The 21,981-nt window shown below is 42.4% G+C and overlaps 1 protein-coding gene across 3 annotated transcripts; it reads left to right on the top strand.

Annotated features, from left to right (window-relative positions):
- Positions 1-14,363: 14,363 nt before the first annotated feature.
- Positions 14,364-21,873, top strand: LOC148851052 (uncharacterized). Of its 3 annotated transcripts, none has more exons than XM_088945502.1 (4): positions 14,364-14,622; positions 14,914-15,292; positions 15,383-15,558; positions 21,546-21,873. In XM_088945502.1, the coding sequence occupies exons 1-4, from the start codon at positions 14,533-14,535 to the stop codon at positions 21,603-21,605; spliced, it is 705 nt and encodes a 234-aa protein (XP_088801628.1). In that variant the 5' UTR covers positions 14,364-14,532; the 3' UTR covers positions 21,606-21,873. The 3 variants fall into 3 exon arrangements, with proteins under 3 accessions (XP_088801628.1, XP_088801626.1, XP_088801625.1); XM_088945500.1 differs by lacking the exon at positions 21,546-21,873 and adding an exon at positions 20,103-20,383 and having other exon boundaries at positions 14,395-14,589; XM_088945499.1 differs by lacking the exon at positions 21,546-21,873 and adding an exon at positions 20,103-20,383 and having other exon boundaries at positions 14,395-14,622.
- The last annotated feature ends 108 nt before the right edge of the window (positions 21,874-21,981 follow it).

Below are 21,981 nucleotides of genomic sequence, written 5' to 3'. Positions count from 1 at the left end.
AAGGGGATTCAAAGCTGGTTATCTCTTGTCTCAAGAACCAGTCCCATCCTCCTTGGAACCTAAGGAATATCATCCAAGATTGCCTAAAGTTGAAGGATCAGCTGGAGTGTCGAGTAAGCTACAAACACGTTCAGAGAGGCGAATCAAGCAGATGATTGGATTGCTAATGAAGCTCATTCTAGGTTTGGTTGCTTGCATCTTGATCTTTGTAATCGTCCGAGTGGTTTAGTAGCTATTTGTAATGGAGACTTTTGGGGATGTGCTACCCCTAAACTTGTGTAGCACATCCAGATTTCTATAAAAAAAAAAAAAAGTGGCAATGGTGGTATCCATCAAAATTCATGAGTGTTTTGATTAGGGCTGCAATTTGAGTTGGGTAGCCCGAGTCCAACCTAAATAAAAATATGAATCTGATTTAACTTTGGGTTGGGTTAGGATTTTTTTTTTTTGGTAACAAATATATTAGCAGGAAGGAAAACAACATTAAGTCCTTCAGGGCAAGCTCTTGGATCCACTTCGGACAAACCTGAATAAACAAACCTGACTCCGTAAGACCCTTTGCAGAAAGGCTATGGGCCACAGAGTTTGCAGACCTATTTACAAAAGAAAAAAGATATATTTCTATCTTTGATAAGGGTTTATTATATCCTGAACTAAGAACATCGCATCCTTGGCCACTGGTAAATTGCTTTTGTTAACTACATTCACTAGATTATAGTCACTTTCCAACAAAAAGGAGGAGCTACACAATAGATATGAAAGCTTTAAGCCCTGCAGAATTGCCAATGCTTTAGCTTGGACTAAAAAACTACCATCTATGTTAATTTTGATAGTACCTGTACCACGGGGAGTCGAAAAACTCGAGAGCAGGAGAAGGCAGCCATCCTTATCGGGAAGTTCCTCTCCTTTATCATACAACAAAGTTTATAGCAAAGTTTTATAGCAAAGTTTTCAACAATGAAAGCATTTCTACTTTTCCAAATTGACGAAAGGATAAATAGAGGTGTAAATTTGGTCATACCGACCATGGCCCGACATGATTTTGGGTCAACCCGCCATGGCCCAACATGACAGAATGCGGTCTGTACCGAGCATGATATAATCGTACAGGCTGTGCCAGGCCTAGGATTTTAGGTCCATGGCCCAGCATGGACGACACAACTGTACACATCATGTCGCCCGTGGCCTGTGCCGACACAACCCAGCATGTGGCACAACCTGCAGAATATATATATATATATATATATATATTTGCAATTTAGTTATACTATTTCATTTTATTATTACATGTTTAAACAATTATATACCTCAAAATTCATATAAAATAAAATTTTAAGACATTTTTTATTTTTTTGTCTATTTCGTTATTTTACTTTAAACCTTTTATTTTTTTTAAATATACCTCTCATGGCTTGGCCCAATTTGCAGCCCGACCTGACCCAAGGTTCAGCTTACAACACAGGCCTGTGTAGGCACAGGCCATGGGTCATGTTGAGCCGACCCCCGAAGTGTCCCAAGAGAGGGAAGCATGACCCAGCTTCGCCTACGGGCCAGCACGACATGACCTGCCAAAAGCATGGATCGTGTCGTGCCAGCCTAAGACAGCCAAATTTACACCTCAAAGGATAATAGAGGATACAAGCAAGAACTCCTTTTTCTCTCCTTGATCGATGCATTTTTCAATCCACCATCTAAACCAAAAGTCAAAAGAGGGGACGGAAATAAAACTTTCTATTCTTGGGATTGAGGCTTTAGTCTTTTCAAACCATGCTTAATTTCACATTTATATGTATAATTGTTATATAAAACATTTATTTCAAGTACTATATCTATACTATATTATAAAGCGATTAGGTCTCACCGTTCCCCCTTCTCTCTTCTTTCCTTAAACATCTCTACTTTCTCCTTTATCAATTACCCCTTTCCAGCTCTCTCATTTACTCTATGTCTTTCCTCTCAATAGGCCACGTGGCAAGATAGTCTATTTACCAACTAACGTGACCTATTAATCAAGGCATCGTGATTTTTCTCCCTTTCTCTCTCTCTCTCTCTCTCTCTCTCTCTCTCTCTTCTACACGCTCCCAACAACCTAAATAATCTCATCTCCTAAAATTTCTCCCAAACTGCTTCCCCCACCTAAATAATCTCCTCTATAACAACCAATGAACCAATAGATAAAGAAAGAATGATTTGCTTTTTTAATGCCTAGCAAAGTGGCACCACTATCCCCCACTTTTTCTTAAGTTATCTCTAATTCCTATTTATCTTTTAAATTATCTACAATTTAGTAAAGAGTTTCTCTCCTAAATTATCTCTAATTCCTATTTATCCTCTCCCCCACTTTTATTTGTATCTATCTAAATAAAGTTTGAATTAAAAAGTTTAAGAATTATTTAAATATTATAAAAAATTATATAATAATTTTAAAATGTTTATAAAAACACAAAAAATAATTATAATATATTTAATAATATTCATATTATTAATAATTTTATATTTTTTTCAAAATTCATCACAAAATTATGTACAAACAATATAAATAATAAATTAATGGATTAGTCAATTTAAATATTTCTCTCAAATAATAAATTTAACATTAAAAATAAAATATTATTTAAATATTTTAATAACTAAGTATCTTAAACAACAAAATATTAAAAATAGATAAATAATTATATAACAAAATATTTAATATTACATAATAACTTAAAAAATAAAATCCAAATAACAAAAATAAATTTAAATATTTTACATATTATTTAATAAAAGTTTTAAATAATGAAATATTTAACATAACTAAATTTTAAATAGTTAAAATAACCAAATTATGTAATAAACTTTAAAAATTTCCTAAAAGAAGAAAATAATTATAATATATTTCATAATATTCAAATTATAATAATTTATTAGTTTACAAAATTAATAAAGAAAATATGTAATAATAGTATAAATTATAATTTTACAAACTATTAAATTCAGTAAATCATTAGTGATGAAGCGCGATCCGGCCGGTCTTAGCTGTCAACGACCTTGCTTCTGAACTGAATAGCAGGGAACCTGAAACGGAGGAGATGAGGAAGCTCCGGGGTAACCCGGTGTAACGGCTCCGAAGCTTAAGTTAGAATCCTTCAAAAGCAAGATAAAACCAGATAGCGCAAAGTTTGCCTACCTTGTTTGTTGGGGGTAGGGGGCTCTTATAATCACTTCGCGCACTCGCTCCAAGGCCCTTGTCAGGTCAGGTATGAATACCCTTGCGTTTGTCAATTCGGTCGTCGTCCTTTCTGCTGGGACAGAACCGTCACTACCTAACCGTCTCTCTAACTAGAGATGGCGGTGTCAGTGGTGGTGGTAGGTGGCCGTTTAGAGTGCGGCCGCCAAGCGTCAGATCCCAAGTCAGTCAAGTGGTGAGCGAGGCGAAGTCTTGAGTTCGGAGGTATCTATAGGGCAGGTCAGTTCGGCGAGGTGTATCCCGAACTGTTACAAGGCAGGCCAGTTCGGCGAGGTATATCTCGAGCTGTTACAAGGTTGGCCAGTTCGGCAAGGTATATCCCAAACTGTTACAAAGTTGGCCGGTTCGGCGAGGTATATCCCGAACTGAAGGTAGGCCAGTTCGGATTACTTTCTGGTTTTGGGCCAAGGGTGAGTTTGGGCCCCCAATAGGGAGTTCGGTCCGCTGGTGTCTCCCCTTGGTGTTCACGCCTTAGGCTGGCCTTTTTGCCGAGCTGTTGTTTCTGCCGCATGTCGCATAACTGTGAGGTCGGGCCAAATCTTCCTTCATCAATTGCCCCCCACTCATCGCGCCAAGGGTCTTGCCCTGGTGCGGGGAGTTTCGCGAGGTGGTAGGTGGATTTGTCCCGTCCTTCGAATCTTGACTGCGCGAGTTGCTTTTGCCAGGGTTCTTCGATTTCCGAGAAGGCGGGAAACGTGCCTACTAATAAATGTTGATGGTTGTGACAACGTGCGTTTTAAATTTCAAAAATTCGCGCCGCTGGGACGTGACAACGGGTCATTCAAACTTGAAAAAAGCGTGCCACTGCTGTACGTGTGCGGGCGGCTGTCAGGGAGACGTGTCGGTGCGTCATTGGTTTCAAGAAGGCGTGCGTTGACGTTTCGCTCTTTTCGGAAAGACGTGTGCCAATCACGTCTCGACCTCATGGGACGTGCGGTTAGCGCAAATGTGGGTCGTCGGATCGTCTTTGATATGCACGGTCGGTTCTTGGTTACTGTAGCTATAAATAGTGGGGGACCCCAGTTGATTTGCCACTTCTGCGGTTTGCCTACTGAGCTCGCGTCCAAGTTTTTTCAGCTCGCGTCTAGGCTAGTTACATAGCCTCCAAGATTTTTTTGCTTGTTCCCATCTCCGGAGCCTTCAAAACTTTCTTCCGGTGAGTACCTTCCGGAATCCACCTCTTTTCCTCAATGTCTAGCTTTGATAGCTCAGACGACTCTTCAAGTAGGACTGACGTAGGTTCTACAAACCGAGCCGTATCCCCCGATTGCCTCAGTGATCCTGAGGCAGAACTCGGGGACTATGAACCAGTAGGCTGAGCCGCTTCAGGCAGTTTGGCGTCTACCTCTCACCGAGGTCAGATGCTAGACAGGTTTGGTCCCTCGACCATGATGCCTGAGAGGCTTCAATCTATACTTATGTCTTACAATCTTCTTGGGGGGTATACATATTTTATTCCTTCGGGTAGCTTTCCTTGGGAACACGGTCCTGATGATATCGTGATTTTTTTAGAGTAGCTCGCTGCGGGGTTGCGACTTCCTTTCCACCCCCCTTCTCGTCGAAGTCATAAACCACTTCGGTGTCACCATTGGCCAACTTCATCCGAACTCTATTCAGAACCTGGTGGGGACAGTTTCCCTTTTTTGCGAGCAGAATTTCCCCTTAAACTTAAAGATATTCTCCTCCATCTTGATGCTCAAGAGACAGGCGGGTTCTCTTCCTGGGGGAAGATGGGCGTATTACCTTTCTCCTCGCCTGGGCTTTAAGTTTCTGCACGATCTTCCTAATAAGGTCCCGGCGTGGAAGCGGGACTACTTCGGTGTGCGAAGTGGACAAGAATGGCCCTTTCAGACCGGGTGGGGTGAGGCCGCTCCTGATTCAGGTGTTACTCTCGATAAATAGACGGTGAAGGGCCTCCGACAATGGGCACGGCAAGGTTTAAAGTGTCATCACTACTTAACGGAGGCCAAGCTTATTACGGCCGGCCTAAGTTCGGGTAGGTTTCTAGTTATGCGGTTTCTTGCTTTGTTCCTTCATTTTTTCTGATGTCGAACTCGTTTCTGCAGGTGTGATGGACGCGGAGAGAACTCGTGGGGGGCGTCTGTTCCAAGGTATGAAGAGGAGGAAGCGGGTCGCCAAGCGAACTCCTACCGAGCTGCCCTCGGATGAGGAGCCTCAAGTTCCAGACCACACGCTGGAGGATCTGCCCAGGGAGCCCGAGGTGACTCCACCGATGCATGAAGCTGTCGGGGCGCCTTACACTGAGACCACTTATACGGGCGCTCCTGCATACTCAAGTGCTCCTACTCACTCCGGGTCCGCTCATACGCAGGCTGGGCACTCGGGTTCGGGAGCTCAAGGGGAGTTCTGGAGCGTGTTGACACCGAACTACGCTCTTCAAAAGAGTAGGGAGGCTACTTTCCTTGAGGAGATCACGGCGTGGACCGATCTTCCTTTGAATCAGGTCGCCTGCCCCGCCATAAAACATGCTATGGTGGTAAGTCAGATTTCGTCTGCCTTTTTCATTTTCTGTCGCTTTTGCTGTCATTGCTCACTTGTTTCTTTTGGTAGGTGAATTCTTCAACTCATGCCTTAGCAGCCCAAGTGGAGAGGAGCTCGCGACAGGCGCGAGCTACTGAGGCTGCCGCTCATGCTGCTGAAGAAGCTTTCCATGCTGTAGAGGCGAATACCCGAGCTGCTGAGGCGGCCGCTTATGCTGCCGAAGAGGCTACTCGCGTCGCAATGGCCAGGCAGGCAAGGTCTCAGCGTGACGCCGAGGCCATGGGGGTAGTTGTCAAGCACATGGTGGACTTGAAGTTGGATTTGCAGCATCAAGTCGAATATCTTCAGGAGTACATCAGGGAGAAAACACAGATTTTTTCCCAAGGCATTGAAGACGCCAAGAAGAAGGCCGTTGAAGACTACATTGCCTCTCCGCGTTTTGACGATCTGATGGTGGATTCTTACAGAAGGGGGTTCAAACTGAGCAGGTGGATGATCCGGAACACGTACCCCGACCTTGATGTTAGTGCCATATCCACTTCGCGTATAACTCAGGAGATGGCCAATGCTGCCGATGGCGAGCCAGATTCTGAAGGGGAGGCAGGGCCTTCGGGTGTTGTTGAAGTGCCTTCTGATGGCAAAGAAGTAGCTCCGAGCATGTAAAGATTTTTTTTTGTAAGTCCCTTATGATGGCCAATGTACTCCTGTTTCTTGCAACGGAATAGATAATCTTTTTTCCCTAGTGTTCCTTTTCCCCGAACTGATTCTTTGTCGAACTTAATATGCCACTTTCTTGTCCGGGTTATTATACTTCCGCGACCTGTTTTGCCGCGAAGGCTTTTGCAGCGAATTGATTTTTTGCCGAGCTGATAATATGCCCGATTTTTCTTTGCTTGTTTACGCCGAGGCTCCTCTTGGCTCTGCATCATGGCCCATAGGACCTGATTTCGTCCACTTTGCTTGGCGGTTTATAGGTAGTATCGCTTTAAGTTCACGATGTTCCACGTCGAGGTACTTGTTTGCCTTCCAATGTTTCGAGTTCATATCCCCCCCCTGAGCGCTCTCTTTACTTTATAGGGCCCTTCCCAGTTTGGTCCAAGTTTGCCCATGCTGGGTTCGGGCACCATAATTTTACGAAGGACCAGGTCGCCGACTTGGAAGCTTCGTTGCTTTACTCTGGCATTGTAGTAGCGAGCTACCTGCTGCTGGTATGCCGCTGTCCGAATGTGCGCGAGGTCTCTTACCTCGTCCAATAGGTCAAGGTTGGTACGTAACTCATCTCCTTTTGTTCGATCGTCGTATGTTTCTAGTCGCAATGTTGGTACTTCGATTTCCGCTGGGATCACTGCTTCAGTGCCGTAGGTGAGGTTGAAGGGGGTTTCTCCCGTGGCGGTTTTTTCTGTAGTTCGGTGAGCCCACAAGACACTTGGTAGCTCTTTGGCCCACAATCCCTTAGTTCGATCCAGACGTGCTTTCAGTCCGCGCAGGATGGCTCTGTTCATTACTTTCGTCTTACCATTTGCCTGCGGGTGCGCGACTGATGTGAAGTTTTGCCAAATCCCCATGTTCTGGCACCACTCTTGGAACTTGATATCCTCGAACTGCTTGTCGTTGTCGGAAATTAGTACCCGAGGTAACCCGAAGCGAAATACTATGTTCTTCCAAAAGAAGTTCTGTATGTTTCGGGCCATAATAGTTGCTAGAGGTTCGGCTTCTATCCACTTCGTAAAGTAATCTACTGCAACGATTAGGAATTTTCTTCCACCTGTTGTTGGTGGGAATGGCCCCAGGAGGTCGATGCCCCATTGTGCAAAGGGCCATGGGCTGGCGAGGTATTTGAGGTCGGAGGCAGGTTGATGGTGGATATTGGCGTGCTTCTGACACTTGTCGCATTTTCTGACAAGCTCAACAGCTTCTGCCTTCATCGTTGGCCAGTAGTATCCTTGTCGAAGTGCTTTTTGGGCGAGTGCTCTGCCCCCCAAGTGTCCGCCGCACAGGCCTTTATGAGTGTCACGGAGTACGAACTCGGCTTCAGCAGGTCGCAGGCAACGCAAGTAGGAGAGCGTGTAGGACCATCGGTATAACCGTTCGTCTATTATGATGTATTTGGCTGCCTGGCGCTGCACCCTCTTGGCCGCATTGCGTTCTGCAGGGAGGGTTCATTCTATCAAGAAGCTCGCGAGTGGGTCGATCCAGCTCGGCTCTGCTTCCAGGACGAGAGTGACCTCCTCTGTCCCCCCGAGAATACTAGGCCGAGGTAAGTTCTCTATGTACACGGTTCTCATGTTGTTGTGACTTGTGCTGGCTAACCGGGACAAAGCATTGGCCTTAGTGTTCTCTGACCTCGGGATTTGCCTGATGAAGTGTGACTGGAAGTTGAGCAGGGCCTCTTTTACTTTTGCCAAATATGCGGTCATGGAGAGCTCGCGTGCTTCATACTCGCCCGTAACTTGGTTGACCACGAGCTGGGAATCGCTGCAGATGACCAAGTGCTTTGCCTTTACCTTTCGCGCTAGGTTCAGCCCAGCTATCAGTGCTTCGTACTCTGCCTCGTTGTTGGATGCCGCGAACCCAAAGCGTAGTGCGTATTCTAATTTTGTGCCACCCGGGCCGCATAAGACTATTCCAGGCCCGCTGCCATGCTGGTTCGAGGAACCATCCACGTGAAGGATCCAGGGCTCCTCATCCCAGTTCGCGTTTCGCCTGACCAGGAGATATGCCACACTGGCTGCTACTTCACGGGGTTCAGACTCTATTGGCTCAGGAGCTCCGGGTTCGCCCGAACTGGGGACCTTAGGCTCGACCTGTAGGGCTTCATGGCTGAAAGTGCACTCAGCGATAAAATCTGCCATAGCTTGGGCCTTAATAGCAGTTCTTGGCTTGTACTGGAGATCGTACTCGCTGAGTTCGATGGCCCATTTCGTCAGTCGACCGGAAACCTCGGGTTTGAGTAAAACTTGTCTCAGAGGTTTGTCAATTAGGACGATGACGGTGTGAGCCTGGAATTATGGGCGGAGTTTCCGAGCTGATGTCACCAGTGCGTATGCTAGCTTTTCTATCTACGGGTACCTTGTCTCTCCTCCCTACAAAATTTTACAGTTCGGTTTGTAGGGGTTCCTCGACGGAAGCTCCGATCTGAAGTGTGCGAGCTGGGTCAGTAGCCGAAGTCGGGTTTGCGACCGTTTCCTCTGTGGGCGATGCTCGTTCCTCACCCTGCTCCGCAGGCCGCTCTAGTTCGAGGTCATCGGCCGCCTTGGTTTTTCCCTTCAGGGTGGCAACATAACACTTGTGGGACTCGAGTTGGTCGCCCCGCGCTACCCCCACACCGAAGTCCGTAGGGAACTTCATGGCCAAATAGTAGGTGGAGACCACCGCCCGTAGGATATGCGTGATTGGCCGCCCTATTATGGCATTGTATGGGGAGGGGGTCGCGACCACCAGGAAATCATGGTTGAGTCTGACCGCACAAGGCCATGTGCCAATTTCCACAGGTACTGTTATTTTTCCGAGGGGCCTGACTTCCTCTCCGTTGAAACCCACCAGGGGAGTGTTCGCGGGCTTCAGCTCGCTCCTCTGTAACTGTAGCTGGTCAAACGCTGATTTAAAGAGGATGTCCGTTGAGCTGCCCGAATCTATGAGTACGCGTCTAACCTCGAAGTCGTTGATCCTTAGTTTAATGACAAGCGCGTCATCATGGGGGTAGCGGACCCCTCGCGCGTCATCCTCCGTGAAGAAGATTGGTTCTTCGATCTTTGGTCTCTTTGGGGGGTTCTGTTCCTCGAGGGCTGCTTCGCGAACTGAAGTCCGAGCCGCTACCAAGGTACACCCTGCTACCACCGAACCTCCCACAATTACATGGATGGTTCCCCGAACTGGCCTCTCTTCCGGAGGTTGTTGCTGCAACGGTTCGACAGGTCTGCTGCTAGACTCGGAGGCATCCTTTTGGTGCTCCCCTTGCCGACCTGCCTTATTGTTATTATTGTTCTGCTGTACAAAGTTTCTCAAGTATCCGCGACGGATGAGCCCCTCTATCTCGTCCCGGAGATTATTACACTGCTCGGTTTTATGGCCATGGTCTCTATGGAAACTACAATACAAATTCATATTTCTCTCGTTCGGATTTCCCTTTAGGCGAGGTGGCCACTTCACGTATGGGGCATCCTTGATCGTCATTAAGATCTCGGTCCGCCTTGTGTTTAACGGCGTGTAATCCGTCCGAACTGCTAGGGGAGCTCGGAACGATTGGTTCGGCTTCGGCTCCCGGGTCGGGTTTTTCCTGTCGACTGGGTTGGAGGGCTCGCCTTCCCTCTTTTTTTTCTCGTTCCCGCCTTCGGTTCGTTGGTTGATTTCTTCCTCTGTCCTCATGAACTTGTCCGCGAGCTTGAGGAATTCGGCCACGGTTGCGGGCTGGTTAGCTACCATGTGCCATTTGAATTCTTTGTGCGTTACCCCTCTTTTGGCCGCCGCAAGCTGCACCGCGGGATCCAACCGCGGTATCTGCAAGCATGCTTCATTGAATCGCTTGATGTAGCCCCGGATGGATTCTCCTTCCCTTTGGACTACTCCGAAGATGCTTTCCTCTGTTCTGGGGCACCGTTTGTTGGTGACAAAGTGTGCGGTGAAGACCTGCACGAACTGGGCCCAGCACTTTATTGACCCGGGAGCCAGGTTCCTGTACCAAGCGCGGGCTACGCCCCTGAGGGTGGTGGTGAAGGCCACGCACATGCACGATTCGCTGGCCCTGGCGAGGTGCATTTGGGACTAGAAAGCGTCAACGTGGTCGTTGGGGTCGAAGGACCCATCGTACTTGTCCAGAGGTGGGAGCTTGAAATTTCTGGGTAAGGGGACCGCTAGGAGTTCTGATGCGAGGGGGGAAGGGACCGAGAGAATCGGGGCAGCTCCTACCTCGTCCGAACTCGTCTCTTCTTTGCCTCTGAGCTCTGACAAGACATGGGTGGCGGTTCGGCGACTTCGCCGGCGCCTTCGTTGTTGAGCGGGCCTTGTACTGGCGCTACTGGCCTTCGTGTTGCCGAGCTTGATGGTCCCAAAATGCTGGTAGTCTGCCGCCAGGGCGCCGAATCGGTTTTTCGTGAGCAGGAACTCGGGCTTGGAGCGGCGAGGTGCCGATCTCGCGGGCAAGGTTCCCGACCCGCCTGCGAGCTGCGAGGCGGGAATGATTTTTTTCTCTCTTCAGCCTGGGGACGAGGCCTAACTGTTGGGGTGGTTCTGGGGCCGGGAGGCCTTCGCCTGGTGGGGGCGCCCATTCTGCGGGGAGGCCTTGACCGGCCTCGAAGCGGGGTGGTGAGGCGGAAGTAGTGGTTGGTTCAGTGGCAGTTGGGGGAACTGCTGTTGATAGTGATACTGGGAGATGTTGTGCAACACTTGGTGCTGGTGAAGCTGGTGCTGCTGGAACTGTTGCATTTGGGCTTGCATTGCCCGCATGCACTGCATCAGGTTGTCCAACCGGTTTTGGCTGGCTGCCAGGGGGACGGCAACCGGTTCAGTAAAGGTTGTCTCAATAGGGGGAGGAAAGGGGATGCTTGTGGCAGGAAGGTTTACGGGTGCCACTGCTTGTGGCGCATTCAAGCTGGGGATCCCATCCACCGAAAGGGGGATGGTGAACTGTCCAACACACATCATGGAGACTTGAAGTTGTTCCCCGGTGGTGTTTGTTTTCGTGCCATGTCCGGCGTTGCTGGAGGAGGCCATGAGTGTTGGGTTTTTTGAAGAAAAGGGGGTATGGAAATTTGGAGGGAGGCTTTTTGAAGCGTTCCCACAGACGGCGCCAATTGATGAAGCGCGATCCGGCCGGTCTTAGCTGTCAACGACCTTGCTTCTGAACTGAATAGCAGGGAACCTGAAACGGAGGAGATGAGGAAGCTCCGGGGGGAACCCGGTGTAACGGCTCTGAAGCTTAAGTTAGAATCCTTCAAAAGCAAGATAAAACCAGATAGCGCAAAGTTTGCCTACCTTGTTTGTTGGGGGCAGGGTGCTCTTATAATCACTTCGCGCACTCGCTCCGAGGCCCTTGTCAGGTCGGGTATGATTACCCTTGCGTTTGTCAATTCGGCCGTCGTCCTTTCTGCTGGACAGAACTGTCACTGCCTAACCGTCTCTCTAACTGGAGATGGCGGTGTCAGTGGCGGTGGCAGGTGGCCGTTTAGAGTGCGGCCGCCAAGCGTCAGATCCCAAGTCAGTCAGGTGCGGCGCCCTTGGGCACGGACTTCCTCAGTGTTAGGCATGGTACGACTTGTTTGGTTTTGGCGCCCAGAAGGTGATGCGGAGTGGTGAGCGAGGCGAAGTCTTGAGTTTGGAGGTATCTATAGGGCAGGTCAGTTCGGCGAGGTGTATCCCGAACAGTTACAAGGCAGGCCAGTTCGGTGAGGTATATCCCGAGCTGTTACAAGGTTGGCCAGTTCAGCGAGGTATATCCCGAACTGTTACAAGGTTGGCCAGTTCGGCGAGGTATATCCCGAACTGAAGGTAGGCCAGTTTGGATTACTTTCTGGTTTTGGGCCAAGGGTGAGTTTGGGCCCCCAGTAGGGAGTTCGGTCCGCTGGTGTCTCCCCTTGGTGTTCACGCCTTAGGGTGGCCTTTTTGCCGAGCTGTTGTTTTTGCCACGTGTCGCATAAATGTGTGATCGGGCCAAATCTTCCTTCATCAATTAGTATTTTAAAAAATTAAATAATGATATTATGTAAATAACTAAATAATATTGTAAACAAATAATTTCACTTATATCAATTAATAAATCTAGAAAATAACTTTCAAAAAATTAATATTTATTAATAATAATTTTAAAATCTTAACCTATATTTATTATATATTTATATATACTAAAATTATTATTTATTGTATTTTTAGTAATCATTTGTTGTATTTTTGTGATAAATATATTTTCAAGAGTTATGTATAAATTATTTTTTTTTTGCTATTTAACAAAAAATTTCCAATAATTATTGTAGATTAAACTACTCTTATTTAACATTTTAAATTTCATTTATTGTACTTATTGTATTTTTGTTATAAATTTACTTTTAGTAATTATGTAATGTTGTTATAATTTATTGATTAATGTTTATTAGATATTAAAGTATTATTTGCGATTACACTATTTATTAACTAATTTAATATATTTTCAATATTTATTGTTAACCGAAAGCTAAACAATATTGTAATTATTGTATTTTGTTAGTTATTTATTATATTTTTTATATAAATTTATTTTCAATAATTGTGTATTTTTGCAATAGATTTTCAATAATTATTGGATATTAAACTATTATTATTTATTAGAAATTAGACTATTAATTTAGGTAAAAATTAGGAGTATTCATGGGTCATTTTGGTTAAGTTGCAGGGTTTTTTGGCTAACCAAATCAACCTGGTCAGATTGGGGAGTTGATCACCCAAAACCAATTAAATTGGTGAGCTCAGGTTGTATCAATTTGAGTCAATTTTTGGTATAGTCAATCAGTTCAAAAAATGAAACTTATAAGTAAATTTAAATTTAAAAATTACATTGGTATTATTAAAAAATAAATTTATGATTTTTGTATAAATATTTTAGCTAGACTAAGAAATATGAAAAAATTTTCACTTTTCCATATTAAAATTATTTTTAAAATATAAAATGTTAATGTATATTCATAGTTGGATCGATTCGGTTTTAGTCAATTTACAAATGGCCAAACTGAAATTAACCCAACCTGATTGGATTGGGAAATTGCTGAACCAAAGCTGATTGGGAATACTAGAAAACCTACCAACTCGGATCGAGTTGGGTCAAGTTGGTTAGTTTCATTTGTTTGATCAACAATCCTATTTGACATTAATTATTGTTATTTTTTGTATTGTAAAAAAATTATTAGAAGTAGTATATAAAATATAAATTGTTATTAATTATTTAAAAATTTAAAACATAAAACAATTGTATGCTCTTATATGTTATTATTGTTTAGCTTTCGCTTAACAAAATTAGTGCATTGCAGGATGTATACATGTATGTATGCACGTATAAACAACTATGTATGATGCATCTAATTTATGTATGTGTAGAATTTTTAGAATGCCATTAAAATGTATGTTTGAAGTATGATTGTTTAGAAGTATGAAAATGATTAATAAAAAGGCAATTTTTAAAAATTGATTTGGAACTGCAATTGCTTTGGCCACCCGGTTTTAAGTCAATGCTTCAACCGTTCAATCTGAATGGATTAGTCTATCATATTTTAAAAGTTAAAAAAAATGGTTAAAATCGTTATTCGGGTCAAATGGATCGATGGTTTGATCGCTTGGATTAGCATATCGCTGATAAATTCAATAGTTTCTTTCTTGGAAAGCTAACGATTCAGGGCCAAAACCTAAGCAATGTCCTGACCCGTTTTCGGGCCGAACGGTATGACCGTCCGAATCAATACTCAGCATATCTGGAAATATACTATGTACGACAGCTGGGATTCACTTGAGACAATGTTCCAGATGTGTGGCGTGGGTTGAATTAGTAACGCAAACAATAAAATAAATTCGTGTAATTAGCATCAATTCAGATGCTCCCGATGTGCGGCTGTAGCTTCTTATTTATAGCGTCCTTATAGCATTTGCGCGCAGCAGATCCGGACTCCTTGAATACAGTATCTTTCTATTCTAATTTTGGCGCGGAACAACAACCATTCTTGTTTGCTCTGTTTACACTCCCTGTCCTTCCAAAGTCCAAATCTTTACAACTTAGTACCGGGGTTTTAAGATCTTTTTTCCCTGTTGTTCTACAAAGGTTTTCACGGGAAGAAATAGAATTGGAAATGGTTCAGGCTCGCAGGAGAGTCTTTAATCATGACAAGAGTCCGCATTTTTTCAAAGTATTTTTCCCCGATCAAAGCTCTGAACAATTGGTATTATCTTCTATCTGTTCCATATCTTCTTCGATTTCAAACAATACTGGGTTTCGATGAGATTTCTTATAGACGCAAATTTTACTGCACTTTCTTTTCTTTTCTTTTTTTTTTTTTCCTGCAACTGAGAAAGAGATAATGTTTTCTTCGGTAGCATCAATGAAGAAGCTTAATATATTGTAATCAAGAGAAGTTAAAGGAGTAGTTACAGAAATAGATGAGAAATCATATCCATGATTTTTTTTTTTTTCTTTCGTTGTGATTGACTGTGTGATGATATTTATTTTGTAGCGTGTGCCACCACCTTTTATCAAGCACTTCAATGGCGTAATACCTGAGAGGATCATCCTTAGGAGTCGTATTGGGAGGTTTCGGTCTGTGGCGATGGAGCAAGATGAAGACAACTTGTTTTTCCAGGACGGTTGGAAGGAATTCGTACAAGATAATTTTTTGAGATCTGGATATTTTTTAATTTTCAGATATAACTACAATTCATCATTTGATGTTCTGATATTTGATAGTACTTCCTGCGAGAAGGAAGAGCTTTCGACTTGTACAAATGGTGGTAGGAGAAAAGCAGAAGAAGCTAAGGAAGATTTAAACAAGAATACTTCTGGTTTAAAGCGGGTGTATTTTGTTAGGAACCCTCAAGAGGTTACGAGAAAGAAATGTAAGTTGTTATAAATACTTTTTTTTTCAATATTCTGCCACTTTTATTGTTATGTTATTGGCAGTTTATCAATAGGCTTATCTGATGTAGGTGGGTGCACTCAGTCAAAAAGGGCTGTTGCAGTCGAGGCTGAAGAGAAGAGGGCACCTAAAGCAGAAAAGTTGGTTAAGCCTAAAGAGAAGATAGTAACAAAGACCAACAAATTGGATAAACCTAAGAACCCACAATTTACAGCTTGTTTCAGTATGTTAATGCCACATCTCTTGGTGAGTTTTTTATATCACAACATTTATTTTGTTTCTTTTATAGTTATGCATTTTATCTCATTTAAAATGTGCTGATCCACTATCCACACAAAATGAAAAGAAACAATCTTTCACAAGTTTCAACATCAACACTATTTGGTTTTCTTATTCAATATAGCAAGTAATGGAGGGCCTTTTAGTCCATCGCCATGAGTACAGAACACACTGTCAACCAACCTCGAATGAAGAGTTAACAGAACTGGAGTTCAGACCTTTGAAATTTGTTAAATGAGTGGATGCAAGGTGGAAACTGAAGGCTTGTAATGATGGATCTTATTGGTTTGATATGAAAAATAACTCCATAGTATCATCAGCATTTGGTTCCTTGTAGAGCAATAGCGAAGTGGAAGTTTCACTAATGGGCTGGGTAAAGAAGACAGGGGGAATGAGATGGATAAAATCAGATAAGAATTCATTCTCAAGAGAATAAGGAAATCTGTCTTGGGGAATAAATTAGTTAAAATCAGATTATCAGATAAGCATTCAAAGCCCCCCCCCCCCCCCTGCCTTTTCTGTGTGTTATGGAGGTTCTGACCCAATTCATCAACAATGCGGGTCAGACAGGCCTGGGAATACAGGGGGAATGAGATAGATAAAATCAGGTAAGCATTTAATCTCAAGAGAATAAGGAAATCTGTCTTGGGGAATAAATTAGATAAAATCAGATAAGCATTCAAAGCCTCTCTGTCACCTCTACTTTTTCTGTGTGTTATGGAGGTTCTGACCCAATTCATCAACAATGCAGACAGGCCTATGGGAGGGCTTTGAAATAATTCCTGGTGGTGAGAGGGTCAATGTTCTTCACCTTGCTGAAGATACCCTGTGCTTCATTGGTGCTTCTTTCTCACAACTGGAAAATTTAATTGGGATATTTAGCTGGTTTGAGGTGGTAACTGGTCTGATGATGAATTTAAAAAAATCTTCTATCATTCCAGTGGGCAGAATTGAGGAGCTGGAAGGGTGGGCAGAGCAACTGGGGTGTAAAATAGATAACCTCCCGACTAGTTATCTTGGTCTTCCATTGGGTGTCAAAAGCTCATCCTCAACAATTTGGGAACCTATTTTAGAAAGAATGGAAAGAAAACTGGCAATTTGGAAGACTAAGTATCTTTCAAAAGGGGGAAGAGTGACTTTGATCGGAAGTAAACTTGCAAATCTTCCTACTTATTACCTCTCCCTCTTTTCTATACCGAGTAAAGTGTCTAAGAGAATTGAAAAATTACAAAGAGATTTTTTGTGGTAAGGTTGGGAAGATGAGAAGCAAACTCACTTGGTGGCTTGGGATAAGATATGTGCTATGCAATCAGGATAGCTGGGAATTTGGAAATATAGACAGCTAATGAGGGAAATACTTAGCATAACAAGGGAGGTGGGTGTTTGTTTCAAGTGGGTAAGGAGGTCAGCAAATGGTTTTGCTGATGCTTTAGCTAAACAAGGGAATGTAAGGGAGAGACTTTACTGGGAAGTGCTGTAATGGTTGGTGTTTATTAGATCAACCTCTTCTAATAACGGTTGACTCCTGTATCTCAGTTTTAATTTACCTTTAATGAAAGTTACCGTTTCTGATAAAAAAAAAGATCTGTGCTCTGCATAGTTCAGGTGGATTGGGTCTGAGAAGACTGAAAAACTTTCAATACAGCTCTAATGGGGAAGTGGGTTCGGAGATTTGGAATGAAAGAAACTAGTTGGTGGAGAAAGCTCATTGCAGTTAAGTATGGCCTTCAACCAGGTGGATGGATAACTGCTATTAACCTTCCATCATATGGATGCTCTTTATGGAAGGCTATAATGAATCAATGGAGTGGGATTTCAGGTGGGAAATGGGGATAGAATATGGTTTTGGAATGATAGGTGGCTGGATGAATCAACTTTAGAGGATAAATTTCCTATTCTATTTGCAGAGGCTGAGAACAAAGAGGCTACAGTGGCTGAATCCTTTGAGCTAACTAGAGGGGAAGTGGTCTGGAAACCCAGATTCCATAGAGGTTTTTAGGATTGGGAGGTGGAGGTAATGAGCCTCCTTAATTGCCTAAACAATTTCACTTTCAACCCCCAATTAAGTGATGTTTGGACCTGGATTTGGAAGGCTGATGGGAAATTCTCAGTTAAATCCTTTGTGGATGGTTTAACTGCTAGAGGGGAACCTGATTTCCCTTCTAAACAAATCTGGATTCCCTCAACTCCATCCAAAATCAACTTCTTAGTTTGGGCTTCAGCTCTAAGGAAATGTCTAACAAGAAGCAGTTTGATGAGAATAGGAATCACCTTAGATGATCTAAGCTGTGGGATCTGTGGTCAAGAGGAGGAATCAATTGATCATTTATGTATTCATTGTTCCTTTGTTTGGAGGATTTGGTCACACTTCTTTCATGCGATGGGCATTTACTGGGTGATACCAGGACCGATTCAGGAACTTCTACAGAGCTGGTATATTCCGGGTCTTTCTAAAAGAGGAAAAATCATTTTGGAGGACCATTCCAGCAGCAGTGATCAGCTCTATTTGTCTGAGAGGAATAACATAGTTTTTAGTGATCTATGTAAAAGTCCTGATGAGTTTATCAAATGTATTGTGGCTAAACTAACTTCTTGGTCATCAGTTGTTCCTGAGTTTAGAAATCAGAACATGTTCGTGATTCTAAATTCAGTTAGTTTATGGGAAATCTGATGCTGTTTGTGTGGGGGAGGCTGTCTTGTTTGCCTTTCCACTTGTATGTGCTATTTCAGAATAATATTACCTTACCATTTTTCAAAAAATGGAGTAAGGGGCAAGACTGATAGAGCAAAGTAGTGCACAAGAATAGGAGATGGAAGTACCTGAGATACAGGAGTAGATTAATTGTTAAGGATGACTTTAAATCTTAAGTGTTAGATGCAAGGTTTAAAATATTGACATGCACGATATGAAAAAATACGGCATATTGTACATTTTGATCAAGCAATACTACATGTTTTTTTATTTGTTCAGTATAATAATCCATAGATAGCTTACTGAGGATGACCTTTGACAACTGAAGTCATTAAAATGCCCAAACTCTCAGTTTTTTTTTGTATCCAGGTACCTCCATACTTATATGATATGCATGATATGATGTGATACATATCAATACTTTAAACCTTAGTTAGATGAACTTCATTAAGGTAGGTGTCTATATCAAAAGACCAGAAGATATTCACAATGAAACTAAAAGTTATTTCTGATCCGAAAGATAAGGGACAAGCCTTATGTGATCAGCACTTTTATCCAAAGGAGGATGGACATAGAATTTGATTGTGCCATTGATTGTACCAACATCTAGGCCTGTTCAGGTCTTCTACATAGTTTTAGCAGTAAACATATTTTACTTGTTAGAGGTTGGTTAATTAATAAACAGATTGATTTCCCAAGGGAGGTATAATTTGGGACATTGTTTTCTTTTGAACATCAACTTCATCCATCATAAGAGAGCTTCTTTCAGGAGTTCCTTGAAGCTTGGGTGTTCTTGTGGTCATGTAAAAAAGCTTGGAGGTGGGGGAGTTTTAAGGTTCAGAACATAAATAGGGTACCCCCTATAGAAGTGGATTGAGAGACCTGGCTTGGATTTGTAGGGTGGCTAGTTGTTAGAACGCTTCTCACTGGTTGGGGTTTAAAAGAAAGAAATTCCATACTGGAATACATTTGGAAGTTGGGAAGGAGAGACAGCCAAGTTTCAGAAGATGCTTGTTGTAGTATGGTCAAGTTCAAGGTTGAAAGATGAAGAAATTTGGGTTTTTTCCCTTGGATATTCTGAAGAGCTGTTCATCCCAAAGCAAGAGCTTAGAAAGTATAACTTGGAAGTTAAATCTTAGATTTTCTCTTCTACGCAAGATGTTAACATACTTATAAAAGGGAATCTGCACCTGCTACCCAATGCAATGTTTTGAAAACTGGAGCAGGAATCCTGCCAAAATGGCCTCTTCATGTTTTGAATGGTTCAACCATGATTTAACTGGTTCAAATGTGACATCAGCATGATGTCATAATTAATTAAAAAATATCAAACCAGAAAACTGTGGAGAATATTTGAACCATTTAAAGTCGTAAGGTTGGAAGTGGAAGAATATTTTGACCAAGGTCAAGGGCTTTTAGGTATTATCCAAGCATTTTGTATTTAGGAACTGAAAGGCGTTATTTTTCTGGTCAACTTGGTCAGCCAGCTGGTCTGCTCTGGTTTTCCAAGTACCAGGACTAACTCGCCAATATGACTGAATGATTATGTTGTTGCTACTTGGCATGTCTTTTTGTTTATCATGATAATTGCCTTGTGGTTCCAGTGCTAACTTATTACAGGATTTCCATTTTTCTTAGTTACTACTACCAAAGAAGTGCTCCATGAGAAAAACCTTATGTTTTATCTCAATATCATAGCCTAGGTCTTTCATTTTTCTCCATTTCCTTTTTTTTCTTATTTCTCATTTAATGGATTAGATGTGCTACTCTTGTGTGGCTTCTGAAAAGAACAATTGTCATGTTATGCTTGCAATTGCAGTACATTCCAAAAAAGGTGGTGACTGAAAATATGTTTGAAGTACATCCAAATATGATTCTTTGTGATCCAAGGGGGAGATCATGGCCTGTGAAAGTCTTCACATGGAGGGATGGTCGGACTGTGATTGGTAGTGGGTGATATGATTTTTGGAAAGCCAACAATCTAAAATCACAAGACGAATGCACTTTTGAGTTCTGTGGAAAAGGAAAGAATGACAATGTAATACAGGTGCACATTCAGCGGTCAAGAGTAATGGCTTCAACACCATATAGGCATTGAAAAGGAAACAAACAAGTTGAAGACTTGAAGGAATGACCAAAAATGCAGATTCTTTTCTTAAATTCAATGACCACAACAATTGGTGCTACCTATAAACCATGGCGCTACATGAACCTTTGAATAATATATAAATTCCTTGGTACTACATTACTGGCAAGTTAGCCTTTGATACAACTTATAGAAGTTCACACTAGAACAAGACTTATTTTAGTATACAGGATGCTTGGACTTGATTAACCTTTGGGTTATTTTTTTCTACATAGTTAGCATGATGTTAGTGATTAGTGAAATGTTTCTAGTGCCGGATTTTTTTTTTTAATTTTCAGCTTTGAACTAGTAAGTTGTTTTTGTGGCACACAACAATTAGGGATCTCTTTGATTTCTATGAAAACTTGGAAGTAACTACATTGAATGAAAAGTTGGTTGTTGATAGATTTTATCATGCGAGAAGAGTTTGAAGATTCAATGAACACTTAGATTTTCTGGTTGTTTTCCAGGAAAAGAAGGAAATACTATGAAACGTAAGATTTTATGTAAATGTTTGTGGAAATAAAGATTAACTTCTGGGAGTTCAGATTGATGGCATGATTCCTTTTCACGTACGCCGCTCCTAATGCCACAAATAAGTTCAGCATTTCATTTTCCATCTGTTTAGAACTGCAGTGGTAAATAAGCTTTAGGAGAAGCATTGAGTACTCTAGCTACATTAATATCCATTAATATACACTGAATGAATGCTTTTAATTAAAACCACTCCTACATGATTTCACAAGTTACTCTGAATAAAACGGGTGTTGAATAAGCTCCCTTTTAAGTTGTAGATAGAGAGATGCTGAACAGAAGGGATACTTGAGACCACCAACTTCTACGGGCTATGAGATCGACCAACTTGTTGCATGTTTTTAAGCTTGTGAAATAAAAATTTTGAGATTCCACATTTACCGGTTCTTTGGCTTTTGTTTTTAAAGCTTGTCAAGTTCACCAAAATAATAAAAAAGGCTTGTTAGGTCAATTTGCAAAAATTCTGCATTTACTTATCCTTTCGTGACTTGTTTAAGCTGTTAATTACGAGGTTCAATATTAACTGATCCTATGATTTATGCGTTCTAGGTGTGAACATGTGATGGATTAACTCATTTTGTGGTGTTTATTCTTCATCTTCAGGCTAAGAGACCGTTTGGGAGGGTTTCAGCATTGGCCGATTTCTCAATTCAAAGAAGCTAGCAAGACCAACTTCACCAGAGAGTCGATTTCTCAATTCAATATTCCAATGTAAGCATTTTTGGGCTTTCTGGGTTTTTCATCAAACATAGGTTCGCAGCTTTCCATGCAGAACCTATCTTGCAATGCTGCAATACTATTCCATCCGCACCAATTTTAAATGTTGGATACACCATGCCTGGTGGCCACCGTTCAAAACTCAAAACCAATTATGTATAAAGGTACGTTTGGTTGCAGTCGGAATCAAAATCAAAATCATTTGAAATCAAAATTAGAATGACCTATTCTCATAATCTGTTTGGTTTAGATAGGAATCAGAATCAGAATTGGAATAAGCTGGAATGAGAATTCTTAAGAGAAGGGGAGGGAATGGAATGGT

The sequence above is a fragment of the Nelumbo lutea genome, chromosome 5, assembly GCF_056320005.1.
Source record: "Nelumbo lutea isolate HS-2025 chromosome 5, American lotus-T2T, whole genome shotgun sequence".
In the NCBI taxonomy this organism is placed as follows: Eukaryota; Viridiplantae; Streptophyta; class Magnoliopsida; order Proteales; family Nelumbonaceae; genus Nelumbo; species Nelumbo lutea.
The sequence above is the reverse complement of the archived record's forward strand: the minus strand, read 5'-3'. Positions and strand labels throughout refer to the sequence as shown.